General features: G+C 41.5%; 2 protein-coding genes across 2 annotated transcripts; both read left to right on the forward strand.

The window, feature by feature from the left end:
- The first annotated feature begins 8,638 nt into the window (after positions 1–8,638).
- On the forward strand, positions 8,639–11,087 carry LOC108829940 (uncharacterized). The gene is made up of 12 exons (XM_018603541.1): positions 8,639–8,701; positions 8,804–8,870; positions 8,988–9,071; positions 9,173–9,269; positions 9,394–9,518; positions 9,606–9,690; positions 9,769–9,904; positions 9,989–10,188; positions 10,284–10,407; positions 10,518–10,694; positions 10,785–10,838; positions 10,920–11,087. Exons 1-12 carry the CDS (start codon positions 8,639–8,641, stop codon positions 11,085–11,087), a joined length of 1,380 nt encoding a protein of 459 aa, XP_018459043.1.
- Positions 11,088–16,900: 5,813 nt separating this feature from the next.
- Positions 16,901–18,062, forward strand: LOC108829941 (uncharacterized). The gene is made up of 2 exons (XM_018603542.2): positions 16,901–17,375; positions 17,470–18,062. Exons 1-2 carry the CDS (start codon positions 16,901–16,903, stop codon positions 18,060–18,062), a joined length of 1,068 nt encoding a protein of 355 aa, XP_018459044.2.
- The last annotated feature ends 1,016 nt before the right edge of the window (positions 18,063–19,078 follow it).

Raw genomic sequence — 19,078 nt, forward strand, 5'->3', positions numbered from 1 at the left:
AAACAACGGAAGACCGGAAGACGGCCCGAAAGGGACCAAACCCGATCGAACAGCCCGTTTACGATTTTCTAAAAGGATAGATATGACGGTTTACAATTATCTTCGCATAACAAGATAAATGTTAAACTTCCGAAAAGATAAATGTCAACTTTCCGAAAAATAAATGTCAACTTTCCCGATAAACGCGAAAGCCGACGAAAATGGAAAAAGTCCAGCCCGCGGCAGACTCAGCCCATCAGGAATAAACCGTCATATGGGAGTATATAAGCAAAGCTAGGAGCAGAGGAAGGGGGATCCGAAATCAGAAGAAAGAAACCACCCCAGAGCAATTTAGAACTTAGGCGCTTATTTTCTTTTTTAGCGAGCTGCGACTCAACTAGGTTAGATCTAGGTTTTGAGACTAGCGACGATCGACAGCTCTTGCGGCCGAGATCTCGACCTGTTGTCCAACGCTCTCCGCAGATTCGGAAATAAGATTCTTCTTTTTTTGCTCTTTATTTTACGCATTTATTCCCAAACTAGACTCGTATTAACTTTGTGTGCGTGCCCCAGCAGATAGCCGGGATCCTCGGGGGAAACTAGGTCAACTTAGTTTTCCTACGTTTTAACTTAACTAAAATCGACAGTGCGAATTTCGGTTCCCACAGTTTGGCGCTAGAAGGAGGGGGATTCACGGATTTATCTTTCTCGCAACTACGCACGCCCAGTTAAGCATGTCTGTTGACGCGGAAAAAGACAAGCAAACGCACGACGGATCAGCCGTCGATGCCAACGCTGAGAAGACTCCTGCCGGAAACGTATCGACGGTCACTGCCGAGGCAAACACCGCGATGCTGGACCAGGTGAAGGAACTGTTCGCCACCGCCCAGAAACGGTCGGAAGAACAAGAGAAACTAATGGCTTCACTCGCTAAACAGGTCAATACCTTAACAGCGAAAAGCAAACTCCCGCGCGGATCCACCAAGGTGAGGCGTGTCAGGAGGCTCGACTTCGGAACTTCCGGAGACCAAAAAAAGATGCCCCGAGAAAATCCCCGGAACTCGTCCCTGACGATACCACTCCGACGGGGCAGAAGAAAACGACAGGCAACCTTCCACCTCCCGCAAGGGACAACGAAGGAGACGACGTCGAAAGAATCAATCTGGATGTCAGCGATCAATCGGATCCGTCCGACGAAGACGCCGACATCCACCACAGAAGGACCCGAAGTCAGTCAGCTCGACTGGCGGCAGCCTTCGAAAAACCCATGACAGAAGAGGAAGAAGACCTCTACTGGTCAGAGCAAGAAAGGTTGGCTGAGGACCAGACTCGGGCCTATCGCCGCCAACGTAGACAGAGGAGCGCGAACGGCGCCAACGAAATCCACGATTTGCGCGAGTACATCGCCAAAACTGCAGCCGAGGTGAAAGCGGTAAAATCGCAGATTCACCACGCGACCAGCACTGCCCCCGAGATCGACCTGCTCCTCGAGGAGTCGAGAAAAACTCCGTTCACCTCTCGAATCACGGAGGCACGAGTCTCAGATCCTGGGAAATAAAGCTTCCCACCTACGATGGAACCACAGACCCAAAAGCACATCTGCAGTCTTTCCAGATTGCGATGGCAAGGTCTAAACTTCCGGAGCGGGAAAAGGACGTCGGCTGCTGTCTCCTATTCGTCGAGAACCTCAGAGGTGCTGCGCTCGAGTGGTTCTCACACTTGAAAAGAAACTCCATCGGAAGTTTCCGCCAGCTTGCTTCGGCTTTTCTGAAGCAATTCTCCATGTTCATGGACAGGGAAACTTCCGACGTAGACCTTTGGAGTCTAATTCAAAAGGAAGACGAACCGCTCCGCGACTACATAAGGAGGTTCAAACTCGTGATGTCCAGGGTAACAGGCCTCAGCGACAGAGTCGCCATCGACGCCCTGAGGAAAAACCTCTGGTACAAATCGAAATTCCGAAAGTGGATTTCTCTGGAAAGGCCACGCACCATCCAGGACACTCTCCACAAGGCAACGGATTTTCATCATCATGGAAGAAGAGATGAAAATCCTAGCGCAAAAGCATGGACCGCCGAAAGCGTCCGGCAAGAAGAAAACCTCTCGTAACGACAAGTACGTCCATCACGAAGGGGAAGACGTCCAAGGCGAACATAACTACGCCGTTAATTCCGAACAAGGAAGGACCGCCGGAAACACCTGGACGCGGAACTCGTACAAGGACAATTCCAGCTGCGAGTTCCATCAGACGAGAGGTCACTCCACCGCCAACTGCAAAGTCCTCGGCGCTAGACTCATTATGAAGCTGCTCGACGGCAAACTAGCAACGGTCAAGAGCATGAAAGACCTGATCCTAGATTCTGACCGTCCGCCGAAGACCGACGGAGCCAATCCCGAGAATAACGCTCCTGGAACTCAATCGGGCGAAAAACGCGAACGGAGACAAGACGGCGAAGGAAACAACAACAACCGCCAAAGGATCAACATGGTCATCGGAGGATCGCATTTTTACCAGGACTCCGTTTCGTCGATCAAAGCCTACGGACGGAAGGCCGAGACAAGCCCCGGATGGTGTCCAGAGGACGACGTTCCCAGTCACGCAATCACCTTCGAGGAACAGGATACGACCGGACTCGATAAACCCCACTACGATCCTCTGGTCATCGACTTGGTGATTCAGGATCTCGAAGTCGGCCGCATCCTCATCGACACAGGAGCACGGTCAATATCATGTTCCGCGACACTCTGCAGAGGATGAACATACCCCTCGGAGAAGTCATCCCAGAACCAAGACCATTAACTGGATTCTCGGGGCGTCACGTCCATGACCCTCGGAAAAATCAGACTCCCGGTCATGGCTAAAGAAGTCACGAAGATCGTCGAATTCGCGGTAGTGGATAACCCGGCTATCTATAACGCCATAATGGGAACTCCTTGGATAAATGCCATGAAGGCAGTCCCGTCCACTTACCATCTCGGCGTCAGTTTCCAACACCAACTGGAACAGCGGTAATCTGGGGAAGCCAAAAACAGTCGCGACTCTGCTTCCTAGCCGAACATAAACTTCGCAGCAATCGGAACGCCCCAGTAGCTAACCCGAAGCGAACCAAGAAGAACCTGAGTATCTCCGAGAACTCAGCAAAAAACAACTCGGATTGTCCGAACAGGCCACGACTCAGGACAGCGGGAAAATCCTCGAGTCCATCGCCGAGAAAACGGATGACCTAACTCCCAAGGCGACCGCCGACTTAGCCGAAACAGTCAAGGCGCCGGAAATCGTGGAGTAGTAGCAACCGCGACAGAAACAGAACTACGAGATGGCTTGATCCTCGCAAGAGGTACGTAGGCAGCTCGTCGCAACCCGACGAGTTCAGCTATCCCCCTCACCAAAAAGGGGGGGGGGGAAGATGGGACAAACATCCTTGTACTCCCGCAAAAAACTTTTCGCATGTAATCTACATTATAAATTATAAATTCTTTTTGATTCAAATGCTTACTCAACGCATAAACATTAAGGAAAACGAAAATCATATCTTTGAGGAACGCGAGACGTCGTTAGTTCCCGAAAAGTCTTGATTCTCCATTTCTCTCCAAACAGTCCATCCGCGACTCTAAAAACTCCACCAAACAGTCCATCCGCGACTCTAAAATTCATTTCCGTCGATTGGCCCCGACGGAAAAATATAGAAACGTTTCACTCAATCAAATTAGTATTCCGGCTTCTTAACAAGGATATCATAGCGCGCTATACAAAAAATCCAAATTTTGGTTAGCTCTTCGTAAAGGAAGTAGCTCGACTCGTATCCAAACGAATCATATAAGCCGATAAGCACTTCGCAGATTCTAAAACGGTACGAGTCAGGTCGAAATCGCAAACAAGCAAAACGAAAGCCGATTTGTCATCGCACAGCTTCAGTCCGAAAGTAGACCTAGGTCTTGCCCTAAACCCGGCCTTGCTGGTATCTAAGACATCTCATAGGCATAAGTATCCAGAATACGAGATCCCAAAATTTGCCTCTTATCGCTTACAAACCTAACGTTCGCTACAAAGTGACCTACGGACCTAGCGACAAAAAAAGAGATTGAATGCGAAGTGACTACACGTATTCAGACCCTCTACACTTGACGAAAGTATAAATCAAACGCATAGTTTATAAAAAGCATTTATAACAGGGATTCGAAAGCCACCAACGGCCGATCCCGAAAAAATACAAAGTCACGCGACCTCCTAAGGGTCGCAACACATACATACAAACGGCCACACTTGGCCTATCACAAATTATAATCAAATGCATAACAGTCGGTTAGAGATATTCCGAACGAAGAGTCGGGCTGGTCGACTTCTTCACCCCCGTCGCCTGCATTTGAACCCTCGCCTACATCCGCCGTATCTTCCGAGACTTGGATAGGATTCCACAGTTCTCGGATTCTCCCTTCGATCGGAGGAACAAAGGATTCGGCGTTGGCACATATTCTCATCGAGCCATCCATCGTGGCAAGTTCGCCGGAAAGAGAGAAGTCCTCGCGCTGCATCTTGTTAAGAGTACCGACCGAACCACGGCACTCGCGAAAATCACCTACAAAGTCCTGAGCCTCTTTTGTACGCTTCGAACTCGGTAGAAAAAATTTCGGCCCTTCGGTTCAGCTCGGCGGCAGCTCTTCTCCGTCCGCTCCTTTCCGCACGAACGAGGGCTCGAGCCTGGACCTTGGCTTGCCGGCGATTTTGCTCCTCCACCTCCAACCGATACTTAGCAAATTCCCTTTCCGTTTCCTCCGCTTTGAAACGGGCCAGCCGGGCAGTGCGGAAACTCCCATCGATCGATGCATTCCAAACTCTCACGGCCTGCAGAAGCCAGGTCAAATAAAAAGAAAAGAGGAGTTACTCAAGTTTCAAAACAACCTCGTTGACCAAGCGAGCACCCTCCGCGGTCACCTTGTCCCTCTCCTCGTTGTCCAAAGACTCGTCACGGGAAAACGACGGAGGGAGTTCATCAAAGAAGTCACCCGGGGGAGGAGCATCCTGATTCCCTGAGGTAAAGCCAGGATCGTATCTCGGCGGTGCGCCATCTCCCGACGAGGTCTCAAAAGCGATCCCTTTGTCCTTACGAGGCCTCCGCCTCTGCCTTAAAGGGGCAAAAACGTAGGATCTATCATTGACACAGGGCCGCGTACCGCCTCGCGATCGGTGAAGCGCGACCGCCCCTCGAATCCGGTCGAGAGTGAAGGAGTTCCAGGAACAAGGCCTCGACCTAAAAATATCCCTCTTGGTCAAGAGATCGGAAGGAACGTGCGCGAGACACCTGTTCTCTAAAAAAAAAAAAAAAAAAAAAAAACGCACACGTTCAGTACTCGCCTTTCGGATTCTAAGAAAGGGGATGCGACAATCTTACCTCGTGGTACAACCAGTCCGTCGGGAATAGATGGAGAAAGCCTTCCTCGACAGACTCTCCATCTATCCTCACAAAAAAAGAAACGATCAACATGATCCTTGGCGTGCGAGGTAACTCCATTGATTACCGAAAAATTGGTCCTCGCCTTCATGGAGTATACTCCGTTGATGCTCGTCGCCTTAGAGTTCCACAACCCTTCGAAATCAGCAGGGCTAAGGTCCATCCCTAACTCATAACTCAGAATCGCAACGCCAAGCCAACTCTCCAAAGCCGGCACGTTCAGCTGGCTGATTGCGATTCCGAAACGGTCGAGGGCCTGGACAATGATCCCCAGGGATTGGGAACCACAGTCGGCATTGCGTCAAGAACGCCTCGTAACAAGTGAAGTAACCTTCCGGAGGATGCTCCGAACTCTCATTCCCACGGGGAATGCGAAACACGACTCCCTTCGGAACCTCATAAACTCTCGAAGAATTCCGAGATATTCGGGGGATACTTCGCTCGGCGAGTCAATTTCCTTACGCATCCTCAGAGGTCGCCGGGGAATCGGGATCACAGGAAGGGGAGCATCAGAACCAAAGACAGCGTCGCAGTACGCATTCCTGTTGATCTCTGAAACCTCGGGCTTCGGAACTTCTCCTCGGCATGAAAACTATCCGAAGACGAGTGAGATTGCCTCCTCGAGGATTTTGATCTTGAAGTCATTCTTTTCTTAAAAGTAGAGAGAGAATTTGCAAGAGAGAGATTAACTTGAGATTCTTGGGTGAAGTAAGAATGGTAAAAGATTCACAAGTCTTTATAGGCAAAGATTTTACTATTCACCCCGACCTTCGACACGATTTCGTCTCCATACTTTCCTCACGAACCATACCGCAAGCTAGGACCTACGAACTCTACGGCTCCTAGCTAGCTGGGGGGCTAACTGTTGGGGTCAAAATCGGTCAAGACGAAATCGATGTCCGAAAGTCTCGGAAAAACATATTAGAGTAACCTCGAGAGACTAATTGTTAATCGAGAAACTAGCGGAAATATTAAGTTCGAGATTGATCATCTCGAAATCAACTGCTAGAACATTTTCTACACAAGGGAAAAAGCCTACGGAAAACTAAAAACGCAAAAAACACGCACAAACCGAAGGAAACGAGCAGCCGACTCCGGACATGGCCGTGGCCGCCGGGCGGCTAGCCCCGTGCTGGCCGTGGCCGCCGGCGGCTAGCGCCCGTGCTGGCCGTGTCCGCCGGGCGGCTAGCCCATGCTGGCGTGGCCGGCGGCGGCTAGCGCCCGTGCTGGCCGTGGTCGCCGGGCGGCTAGCCCCGTGCTGGCCGTGGCCGCCGGCGGCTAGCGCCCGTGCTGGCCGTGGCCGCCGGCGGCTAGCGCCCGTGCTGGCCGTGGCCGCCGCCGGCTAGCGCCGTGCTGGCCGTGGCCGCCGGGCGGCTAGCCCCGTGCTGGCCGTGTGGCCGGCGGCTAGCGCCCGTGCTGGCCGTGGCCGCCGGGCGGCTAGCCCGTGCTGGCCGTGGCCGCGGCGGCTAGCGCCCGTGCTGGCCGTGGTCGCCGGGCGGCTAGCCCGCGCTGGCTCGGGTCGTCGGACGGCTAGTTTTCGTGCGTAATTCTAGGCTTCCGGGTCGCCAGAAATCCGTGTTTTGCGACTTTCGAGATCCCGCAAACAAAACTCCTTTTCCTGCTCCAGATTCCAAAGAACCCGTAAGACGTCAACGGACAGGAAGACTTCGTATAAAACGGTGATGGTTATCTTAAAACACCATGTGCCTCAGCAATGGATCGAAGATCTTCCGAAAGACTCGACATCCAAGTAGGAGCATTCTATCAACGAAAATCGTAGAAAACAGCGGAAGACGGAAGACGGCCCGAAAGGGACCAAACCCGATCGAACAGCCCGTTTACGATTTTCTAAAAGGGATAGATATGACGGTTTACAATTATCTTCGCATAACAAGATAAATGTTAAACTTCCGAAAAGATAAATGTCAACTTTCCGAAAAAATAAATGTCAACTTTCCCGATAAACGCGAAAGCCGACGAAAATGGAAAAAGTCCAGCCCGCGGCAGACTCAGCCCATCAGGATAGACCGTCATATGGGAGTATATAAGCAAAGCTAGGAGCAGAGGAAGGGGGATTCGAAATCAGAAGAAAGAAACCACCCCAGAGCAACTTAGAACTTAGGCGCTTATTTCCTTTTTTAGCGAGCTGCGACTCAACTAGGTTAGATCTAGGTTTTGAGACTAGCGACGATCGACAGCTCTTGTGGCCGAGATCTCGACCTGTTGTCCAACGCTCTCCGCAGATTCGGAAATAAGATTATTTCTTTTTTTGCTTCTTTATTTTACGCATTTATTCCCAAACTAGACTCGTATTAACTTTGTCGTGCGTGGCCAGCAGATAGCCGGGATCCTCGGGGGAAACTAGGTCAACTTAGTTTTCCTACGTTTTAACTTAACTAAAATCGACAGTGCGAATTTCGGTTCCCACAGCTTCCATTTTCTTCATAATTATTTATAACCTTCTCATGTTGAAAAACCAGATATAGTAATTTGGCGTGAAAGCCTCTATTTATTAAATGCTTCCAAACATTTTCACGATTTGGTCAATTTCGAATTGTTGCATTTCGACATGGACAGAACATCTTACCGGCTTTCTAGGGCGAGCGGTGTGGAATCTGCTTGATGCATAAATGTCTCCAGTCTCGCAATGTATTCTTTCGTCACTCTCCCGTTAGCATCTCTATGCATATACATCCAGCTCCGCAACTCGTAGACATTCCCGGAGCCTGACATTTTTTTCTTTTCACTTTTTTTTTTTGTTCTTGTTGGTGTGTTTAAAATGATGTTGAAACTTCCATATTTATAGAAAATTTTCGAATCTGGTAGTTGAAGTTTTGCGAGGAATAGGTAGGTAGCCAAAAAAAACGTGTTTTAAAATTCCTCTTAAGTTCACGTAAAGTATTTCCTCGTAAAGAAGACGCGAATTTACGTGGGTTTTACGAGGAAAGTATATTTTCTCATTTCCTCGTAAAGATGATGCAAGGTTTACGTGGTGTTTACGAGGAAAGTGTATTTCCTCGTTAAAACCACGTAATGTTACGATGGTTTTACAACGAAATGTTTTCTTCGTTACTTTACGAGGAAATAACGACGTTTTGTTCTTTCTTTGTAAATTCCTCGTAAACTCGTCGTAAAATTACGAGGATCATATTTCCTCGTTAATTTCCCTCGCCAAAGTGTTGTTTTCTTGTAGTGTGAAGATAATTCGCATGTGGAGACAATGCTCTGCTCGGGCTGGAGAGAGCATTGAGATGGTTTTAGTTGATTCGAGTGTAAGTAGTGTAATATTGTTTGAATATCTATTTTCTGTAAGTATTATGTAAGGAATGAGCTTTGGATTTATTCTTATTAATTTTTTTGCTCATAATGTACAGGGTGATAAGATACATGCTTCTGTTAAGCATGATTTGTTGTCTCATTTTGAAGAGATTCTATACGAAGGTTGCTCGCAAATTTTGATTAATTTTGAAGTTGCCCATTCATGTGGATCTTATCGAACCACCAAACACGCCTATAGGATTCATTTTTTACCTTTGACTCGTGTTCGCTTTTGCGGAGATTTACCTCTAGCATTGACTGGTTTCCAGCCAGTACATTTTCGTGAAATACTGGATGGTAATCTCAATACAGCCTTTCTGGTTGGTGAGTTTTCGTTATCTCTATAGAACACTGAAAAATCAATTCATGTAGTATTTTAGGGTAACATATATACTGTGTTTGTGTGATATGTTGCATATATGTAGATGTTATCGGTGAGATTGTTGAGGTTAGTCCTCTTGAAATTGTTGCCGTGAATGGAAAAGACACTGAAAAGATTTCATGTGTGCTGCAGAATGAAGAGTAAGTTATACTTAAAGAAATATCTGCAGATATTATAATTCTTTAACCAATTTTGCTTTTGTTTTTCCATTCGCGGACTTAATTTTGCAATGATTTGTTGACACTTTGTTTTTATGTCATCTAGAGATATTAGGCTTTCATGTGTTGTCTGGGGACAAAGTGCCAAGGAGGTTATTGATGCAATTCAACTTCGTAGTGAGCATTCTGTTATATGTGTTTTACGATTTGGCAAGATCAGAGTCTTTAAAGGTATATTACATTTTATAATCTTCAATTCGGCGTATCTATTGGCATTATATTTTTATTTCACTATTCCCGTTAACTAATGTTGAATAGATGATCGAAGTATATCAAATGCGTATAAGGTATCTCATCTAGCCTTCAACCCCGAAATGCATGAAGTTGCAGCGTTCCAGGCAGTGTACGTATTTCTAATATAGTCAAATTCATTATGATTTGAACAAACAATTCATGTAGTATTCTGTTAATATTTGTTTAGGTTGCCTAAAGATTCTTTATCGTTGGCTGTTGTCGAGCCAAAAGCTCTCTCCATTGTTTCTATGATCTCAGAGAAGGAGGATTTTTTTATTCATACTCCACGGAAAACTATCTCGGAGATTTTACAGACCAGAAATGTTTGCCCTCTAAACCATTTTATTTATATAGGGGATTTCTCTTAGTTATTTATAATTATATTCTTTTCAAATGAATTTATATAGGTGGAGATATGTATTGTTATGTGTACAATAGCTGCAATTGATACCGACATGGGATGGTACTGTTTGGGTTGTCGAGTCTGCGCAACGAAAGTGTTGACTGTACCAAATGACACTGATGATGCTGTCATAACCATACTCGATGGGGGGTACAGATACTACTGTACTCGGTGTAAGGTTGTGAATCCTAAACTTTTGCCAAGGTATTAATCTTATAGCATTATTATTATCTTTCCTATAATATAGTAATCACAAGTTTGTATCTATAATTGGAGCACAATAAATTTTTTGAATGTAGGTTCAATTTACATTTGGTTGTACTTGATAACACAAGCGACATCAAACTACATCTAATTGACAGTCTTGCATTCCAGTTGCTCCATGTACCGTGCGTTGAGTTAACTGGTAAAGTTACATCAGAGGTATGTATCCTCTAATTGAAAATTACTATATTTCTTTGGGATCATATCATTTTAATTTCCTAAATGTCGTTTATTTTGTATTATATGTTTTGACAATCACCATATTTTAGATTCAGGATCCTGGTAATTTACCTAAAGCTTTGACTGATTTGGTTGGTAAGACGTATCTGTTTAAGATCGTTATCGAGCGAGATAAATATCTCTACAAGCACGAGACATTCAGGGTTCTGAACATTATAACACAAGCAGACATGATAAATGAGTTTCATGTTAGCTATTATCCTACGGTATGATAGCTTACTCATTACAATCGAATTTTTGTTAGTGTATTCACATAGACTATTATTTAGCTAATCTGTTTTTTTTTCTTATGTCAGGGAAATCAACAAATTGTCAGCCCTTCGTGTATAACCGTTTCACCACTGCCCGTGGTATTTTTTATACTTAAAATTTTAGTGAATATAATTGGTTTCTTATTTGTATTCTTACCTCTATTAATGTTGTTGAAACAGGGTGGAACGATGGAAACGGGTAGTTTCTCAAACTCAAAGATATCTACTTTTCTAACTCCAGCTAAACGGGCTGGACTCCCGATTAAGGATTTGTTTTCAGACTTTGATGAGATAAGTGAGACAAAAGTTGCACCTTTGCTGAGGATCAAGAAGGAGGAAAATAAATGAAGTTGCTGAAGCTATGATAAATTAAGTTTTTAAGAGGCTTTTATTTAACTAATGTTTTGTTACACAATATTTCTTTAATGTTTTGCATGGTTATTTTGAATTTATTTAAAGTTTTAATTATTTAACATATTTAAGAACAATAACCTTATTGGTTTCCGAAAATGAGTTATGTTATCTTATCAACAGAAATGTGGTCATGTCATAAACATGACATCACGTTTTTGTTTAACAACCTTTTGATGTATTCATATTGTTTCCAATGGTAGTTTTGTTGTATTTTTTAATCATAATATTCGTGTGATGACTTCTTATATTCGATGTGAGGAGTTTTATAGGTTGAGTCTTCAATTGACAAATAAACATCCGGGTCTATTTCCTACCTAGCAGACTCAGTTCCAATCCTAACTTAGATATAAATATTGCCTTCTAACAGTTAAGGTTAGATACGAAAACATACCTGCAGACATTGATCTTCAGAGATGTTAGACCGATCGTCGTTTTGCAGAGGAATCTTTAATCACATTTACGCCCAAAATTTTCTTACTCCCGCCAAAACTGTTCCATCAAAAAGTGAATAGATTAACGGAGGGAGTCCCTAAAATGTGAATATGCTTGAATCTAAAATGTAATTAATTTTTCATTTATAATTACAGGTCTTTGTAAATTTAGATTGAGTTATAGAAAGTCTAATCTGTACAATATGGTAACATATAAATAAGCAATACGTTCATCAGTATCGTAGGTAATATAACACAAACGAGCTTAGGAGATTTGAAGCTTGATAACGCTATCATGAATCGAAAGAAACATAAGGCTGGAAAGGAAAACATAGAAGATAATCGTCCCCCCAAACGTGTAAAACAAGGTATATGCATGCAACTCTAATCCTTTACCAGAATTACAAGTTAAATTTTAACGTTTTTCGATAAATTTGTACTATGAAGATAATGGGGACAGAAATTTGGAGGACTCCATTCTGGACGTTATGACTTTTAACTCAGGTTCAAACATGGGGCAAGTGCAACAAGACGACAGGGTGGATTTGACTAATTATAGTCAACAAACACTCTCCAATTGTATGATATTGGGTGACCTAACAAATATACGCAATAGTTGTCTCAAGGATGCTAGAAGTCAAAGGATGAGCATTTTGCGGAAGAAAAGGAATTCGATCGAAACTGAAAATTCTGAAGGAGTTTCTCAGAACAGAGAACAAGCCGAATCCTTCGTCAGTTCAACACAAAATAACTCATCCTATCTACCAAACCCAATATCGTTCACAAATTTGCTTCAATCAATGGGATCACCGCATCAGGAAGGTAAGAATAATAAGTATGAGTTCATATACTATACTTATCATTATTGGTATATTCTCATTTTACACTAACTATTGATATTATGTTTTTTATTTTTATTCATGTCCTAGATATGCCTATCACAAGTGAGGTAATGCCCCTAAGTCAGCTAAAAAGAGGAAATATGACAATCATGTTAGTTGTGTGTCGACTGTGGACTCTTTGGATTCGCATTCGAGAGGGGAACAATTACAACGACTATTTTATTGTAGTCCACCGGTAAATCAAACAGTTGATGAGCCTGAGTCAACATCATTCACGGGCTTACTTCAATCACTGATTACAAAGAGTACTTGCACGGAAGGACAACCTAATAGAGTTCAAACTACGAGTGGATATCCAACAGATAATAATAGTCAAATCCATTGTACCAGCAATGCTATTCACTCATCAATTGAGTCAGATTCATAAGGTGAGTGCAATGTTATTGAAAGGAAATAGACCAGTGATTTCATTATTACAATGGCTGTATGGAACATACTTACTTCCTTTCGTATGGCTTGTGATTTTAAAAATTATTTAATTGTGGTTTTTGACAGAGAGCTGTGATGATTTGTGGGAGGAAGACACACACAACACTGAAAATCTATATCATAACTATTCTGATACTGACACGGACGAAGAAACTGAATTGAATAGATTGAAGGAGCGACCAGCGGCGTACAATAAAGGAATATCTAGACATCTTCGAAACAATTTTGAAGATTCAAATCAGACAAGTGAAAAGGGAACATCTGCTGCAACAGTTTCTCCTGTAGAAGAATGTCTATTCCATAATTCCATTATTATATAAATCATCGTAAGGAATATAGAAACTTAGGTTATAATATTCTAATTATTTTCTTTGACAGGCTATAAAGACGACGGAGATATAGATAACGAATGTCCTAAATGTGGAGCACTATTTTGGTATAATGAGCGGATCAGTAAAAATAGAAAATCAAGAAGGCCCACTTTCTCTATGTGTTGTTTGCAAGGAAAAATCAAACTTCCAATTCTGAAGGAACCTCCGGCATTACTTCAAAGCCTTCTGACCAACAATGATGATATCAGTAAGCATTTTCGTGAAAATATTCGAGCTATAAATATGATGTTCTCATTTACTTCACTGGGAGGAAAGATTGATAATTCAATCAACCAAGGGCAAGGTCCCAAGGTTTTTAAACTACACGGAGAAAATTATCATTTGATTGGGATTGTGAAACCAAAGCCTCAAGAAGCAGCGAAATTCTGTCAGTTGTATATACATGATACTGAGAACGAGGTTCAGAATAGGATATCTGCATTAAGGTATAGATGTTATAATGTAAATTGAATTTCCTTATTTTTTTAAATCGTGATGATGGTTTGGAGTTCTTAGTCTTTTTTTTTATATGTACAGTGGAAATTCTGAGAGAAGCAAAATAAGAGACGATTTGGTTCAGTCAATTATGGAAATGCTAAGGGAGTGCAATGTACATGTTCAGACATTCAGAAATAATATGGACAGATTCAACAATGCAGATGAAAGTGAAGAATTGTCTCTGGTCTTAATCAACACTCGGGAAAAAGATGGGCGAGTTTTCAATCTCCCATCTTCGTCTGAAGTCGCAGCATTGGTAGTTGGTGATTTTACTCTAAATATGGATAAAAGGGATATTATTTTGGAAAAAAACTCAGGAAAGTTAAAAAGGATCAATGAGTTGCATCCTTGCTACCTACCACTTCAATATCCTCTTATTTTTCCTTATGGAGAGGATGGTTTTCGTTTAGGTATCAAAAATGGTTTTACCGGAATCAACAAAAGAAAGAAACCAAATATCAGCATGAGAGAATATTTTGCATATCGAATACAAATTCGTAAGGTTGGATCCCAGGTACTACTTCTTTCAAGGCGTTTACTTCAGCAGTTTCTGGTTGACTCTTATACAATGATTGAAAGTCACCGTCTGCGCTATATCCGAAAGAATCAGTCAAATCTAAGGACGTTGAGTTTCAGTAAGTTTGTGTCTGCTTCAAACAATGGTTACTCTTCGCTCCCTATAGAGGGAAATCAAGTAATCATACCATCATCTTTCACTGGAGGTTCAAGATATATGCATCAGATGTATTTGGATTGCATGACTATATGCAAATATTTTAGTTTTCCAGATTTTTTTATTACATTTACATGTAATCCAAAGTGGCCAGAACTGACGAGATATTTTCAGAAATACAATCTGAGATCCGAGGATAGACCAGAATTGTGTTGCAGGCTATTCAAAGTAAAGCTTGATAGTTTGATGGATGATCTAACGAAGAAACATCATCTCGGGAAGACTGTTTCTGGTAAGAAGTTTTATCGTTATTTAATCCCCTTAAATTACAGAAATGCTAATATCGTATTTATATTTTGTAGCTGTGTACACTATAGAGTTTCAAAAAAGAGGTCTTCCCCATGCACATATTTTGCTATTCATTGATCCTTCAGCCAAATATCCAAATGCAGATGATATTGATCGGGTAATATCAGCTGAAATTCCTGATAAAATTAAAGAACCTAGACTATACGATGTTATAAGGGACACAATGATTCATGGTCCATGTGGTGTTGTCCATAAGGCTTCTCCTTGTATGCAAGATGGGCGTTGCACAAATTTTTTTCCTAGGAAGATAGTTGCTAAAACTACAGTTGATTCACAAGGATATCCTATTTACCGTAGAAGAGAAGGAGGTTCTACAGTAGAGAAAAAAGGAATAGAGTTGGATAACCAGTTTGTGGTTCCGTATAACAAGAGACTTCTTCTGGGTTATAATGCACATATCAATGTTGAGTGGTGTAATCAAGCCCGATCTATTAAATACTTATTTAAGTATATCCACAAAGGGCAAGACTGCGTTACAGCAACAATAACTAAGAAGACTAATAAGGAGTCCAATACATCAGAGACGATCGAGAACCCTGGCAATCCAGCAGTGACTGTAGACAATGGGAGAGGAGATTTAGGCGTGAACACAACGGGAGGAGCCGAAGAACCAGAAGTTGACGAGATTAAAAAATACTTTGATACCAGGTATTATTTTCATTATCTAATTGTTTGAATTTGTGAACCTTTGTTTTTATCAGTTGTAGCCAAGTCTCATATATGTGATCTTTTTTCTCATTAGATACATCTCTGCGTGCGAGTCAACTTGGAGGATTTTAGCATTTCCAACTCATTTTCGAACGACACCAGTTGAGAAACTGACGTTCCATCTCGAAGGAGAGCAACCTGTTATTTATCGGGAAGGTGATACGGTTGAAACTGTTATGGCTCGCATGAGTGTTTCAAAGACCATGTTCTTAGCTTGGTTTGTTTGTAATGAAGAATATCCTGAAGCCCGATTATTGACGTATGCCGAAATGCCCACGAAATTCCTATATGATTCAAAGAACCAAATTTGGAAAAAACGGAAAAAAAGATTTGCAATTGGGAGGCTGCAGCATGTTTCTCCAAGTAGTGGCGAATTATATTTTTTGAGGGTTTTGATTAACAAGATCAAAGGGCCACGATCTTATGCAGATATCAAGACCGTTGATGGAGTCATTCAACCGAGTTTCGAAGATGCCTGTTATAAACTCGGTTTGTTAGACGAAGACAAAGAGTATATTGAAGGATTAAAAGAATGTAGCTTTTGGGCAACAGGTACTTATGTCCGCAAGTTTTTTGTTCAGATGTTGTTATCAGAAAGTCTATCTTCGCCAAATAAAGTTTGGGAAGCAACCAAAGACCTACTATCAGAAGATATTTTGTTTATTGAACGAAAAAAGCGAGGAAATCCAAGTAAGTAATAATAAACAAAATTTTTATACTTCAGTATTTATATGAAATTATTTTCTATTTATTAATGTTGTTTAAATCGTGTAGATTTAATTTTGAATGAAGAACAAGTGCTGAATTGTACGTTATTACTGATTGACAATATCTTAAGGAGTAAGAATAGTAGTTTGGAGAAATGGAAGTCAATGCCACAGCCTATTGATAACGATCAATCAATATCAGCGAATCAGCTTTTACAAGATGAGTTGAATTATCCAAGAGATGATTTGCGGGAAAGACACGCAGAATGGTTTGGACAGTTGACAGATGAGCAGCGGACTGTGTATGATCAGATAATAGCGTCTGTCGATAGTTCATCAGGTGGAGTTTATTTTGTATATGGTTTTGGTGGGACAGGGAAAACCTTCTTGTGGAATATTCTGTCTGCTGCTATCCGGTCAAGAGATGAAGTTGTACTTAATGTTGCATCCAGCGGAATTGCCGCTTCCTTCCTGGTGGAAGGACGGCTCATTCTCGGTTTAGCATCCCCATCAATCCTGATGAATTCTCTACTTGCAAGATACAACCAGGGAGTGATCAAGCTGAATTAATATCTAAAGCTTTTCTTATCATTTGGGACGAAGCACCAATGATGAGTAAGCATTGTTTCGAGTCTCTAGATCGTAGTCTATGCGATATTATGAAGACTACTGACGACAGACCATTTGGTGGGAAAGTAGTTGTCTTTGGTGGTGATTTTAGGCAAATCTTGCATGTTATTCCAAGGGGGAACCGAGCTGATGTAGTAATGGCAGCTCTTAACGCATCCTATTTGTGGAAGTATTGCAAAGTTTTGGAGCTTACGAAAAATATGAGGCTTTATTCTGAGGCAAATAATCGTGAAGTAGAGGAGATTAGAGAATTCTCGAAATGGATCCTTGATTTGGGAGATGGCAAAATTAATGAGCCTAATTTTGGTGAAACAATGATCGAGATACCGAAGGATTTATTAATAACTCAGTGCAATGATCCTATTGAATCTATTGTTTCTGAAGTTTATGGTAACACCTTCAAAGATTCAAAGGATCCAATTTTTTTCCAAGAAAGAGCTATATTGTGTCCAACTAATGAAGATGTTGACATGATAAACAACTACATGCTCGATCACTTAACAGGTATTATTTCGCAATATATTTGTTAAAGGTTATTGTTCAAATCAATCGACCAGATTATGCTGCCTTTATATTTATTTGATTATATGTTCTGTAGGTGAGGAAAAAGTTTATTTAAGCTCAGATAGTATAGACCCAGCTGATACAAAATCAAAAAAAGATGATTCAGTCTTCACGCCAGAATTACTAAATAGTATCAAAGCATCAGGGTTACCTAATCATTGTATACGGCTGAGGGTGGGTACACCAGTGATGCTGATAGGAAATCTTGATACCAATGAAGGTTTGTGCAACGGGACGAGATTGCAAATTACGCAACTGGCTAATCACATTGTTGAAGCCAAGGTTATCACAGGAAAACGCGTTGGTGAAAGGGTGTTCTTACATCGTATGCTAATCACACCAACAGACGATAAGCTACCTTTCAAGATGAGGCGTAGGCAATATCCATTGAAAGTTGCTTTTGCCATGACGATAAATAAAAGTCAAGGGCAAACACTAGCAAAGGTGGGTTTGTATCTTCCTAGACCTGTTTTTTCGCATGGACAATTATATGTGGCTGTTTCAAGAGTGAAATCAAGGAATGGATTGAAGATTCTTATTACTAACAAGGAAGGGAAACCAGAGACTTCAACGATGAATGTGGTTTATAAGGAAATATTTGACACTCTATTCGAAGAGAAGAAATGATAAGTAAATAGACGTTATCATTTATGTTATTAGAAATAATATTGCCAGGCTTTATAAAATGTCTTACTCGCCTAATAGCATATTTACTTTTGCATTGTTTGTTTTTAACAGGCTTATGCTGTGATTTTAGAAGTTGTTTGTGGAAAGAAGCTATGATGAGCTAATAACTGTAAGTGCATACGCATTTATATATACTACTATATAATATAAAATATATATCTAAAGCTATATAAAATCATTCGGAGAAGTGAAAAATTAATTATCTGTTAGTAGATAGATTATGATCTGTATACTTTAACAATCAAATTAAATCTTCTGCAGGACAGTGCAGAACATATAATACTCCACCATTTTCAAGCAAACAACTTATTCTAAAAGCTGAAGAAACAAGCAATTTTTACCCACTGTTTCCTAGAAACCAAATTTGTTTATTCAGGTCAATCAGTGTTTGCGAGAAGATAATAACTTTTTATATACTTCGTTATATGCTGTTTTTAAATTCATAAATATTTCGCCAATGCTTATCTACTGCATCATTTTTATTCAATGGGTTGATTAAGTTGGACTAACCTTATCTCGTGAGGGAGCTCATCTAGCGTGGTAGATCGCAGCTAGCGTGGTATTGTTTAGAGACTTTCCCGAGGCTTCTTCATTAGCTGGTATCCCAAATTTTAATATTTTGTAGTATTTCCTCGACGAAAAAAAGGTACGGATAATTAGTTATCATTTAAAAAAATATAAATCTATATCGATGCATGTAAATAATACATATCAGTGAAATGTAAATTATGCATCTCCATAATGTTACATTTATTGCAAATATTATATATGTATCTACTTTTAATAGTATAGATAATATCAGTAGACTTTATGTAATAACTAACATAATTAATAATATATTGTGTTGCTATAATCAATTGATCATACAAATTCAATAGATCTTTTTACGAAATAATATATATCAATGTATGGTAGTAGCGTTTGTCGTCCAAGTAAATTATATCAATATATGGTAT

This window comes from Raphanus sativus, unplaced genomic scaffold (genome assembly GCF_000801105.2).
Source record: "Raphanus sativus cultivar WK10039 unplaced genomic scaffold, ASM80110v3 Scaffold0043, whole genome shotgun sequence".
In the NCBI taxonomy this organism is placed as follows: domain Eukaryota; kingdom Viridiplantae; phylum Streptophyta; class Magnoliopsida; order Brassicales; family Brassicaceae; genus Raphanus; species Raphanus sativus.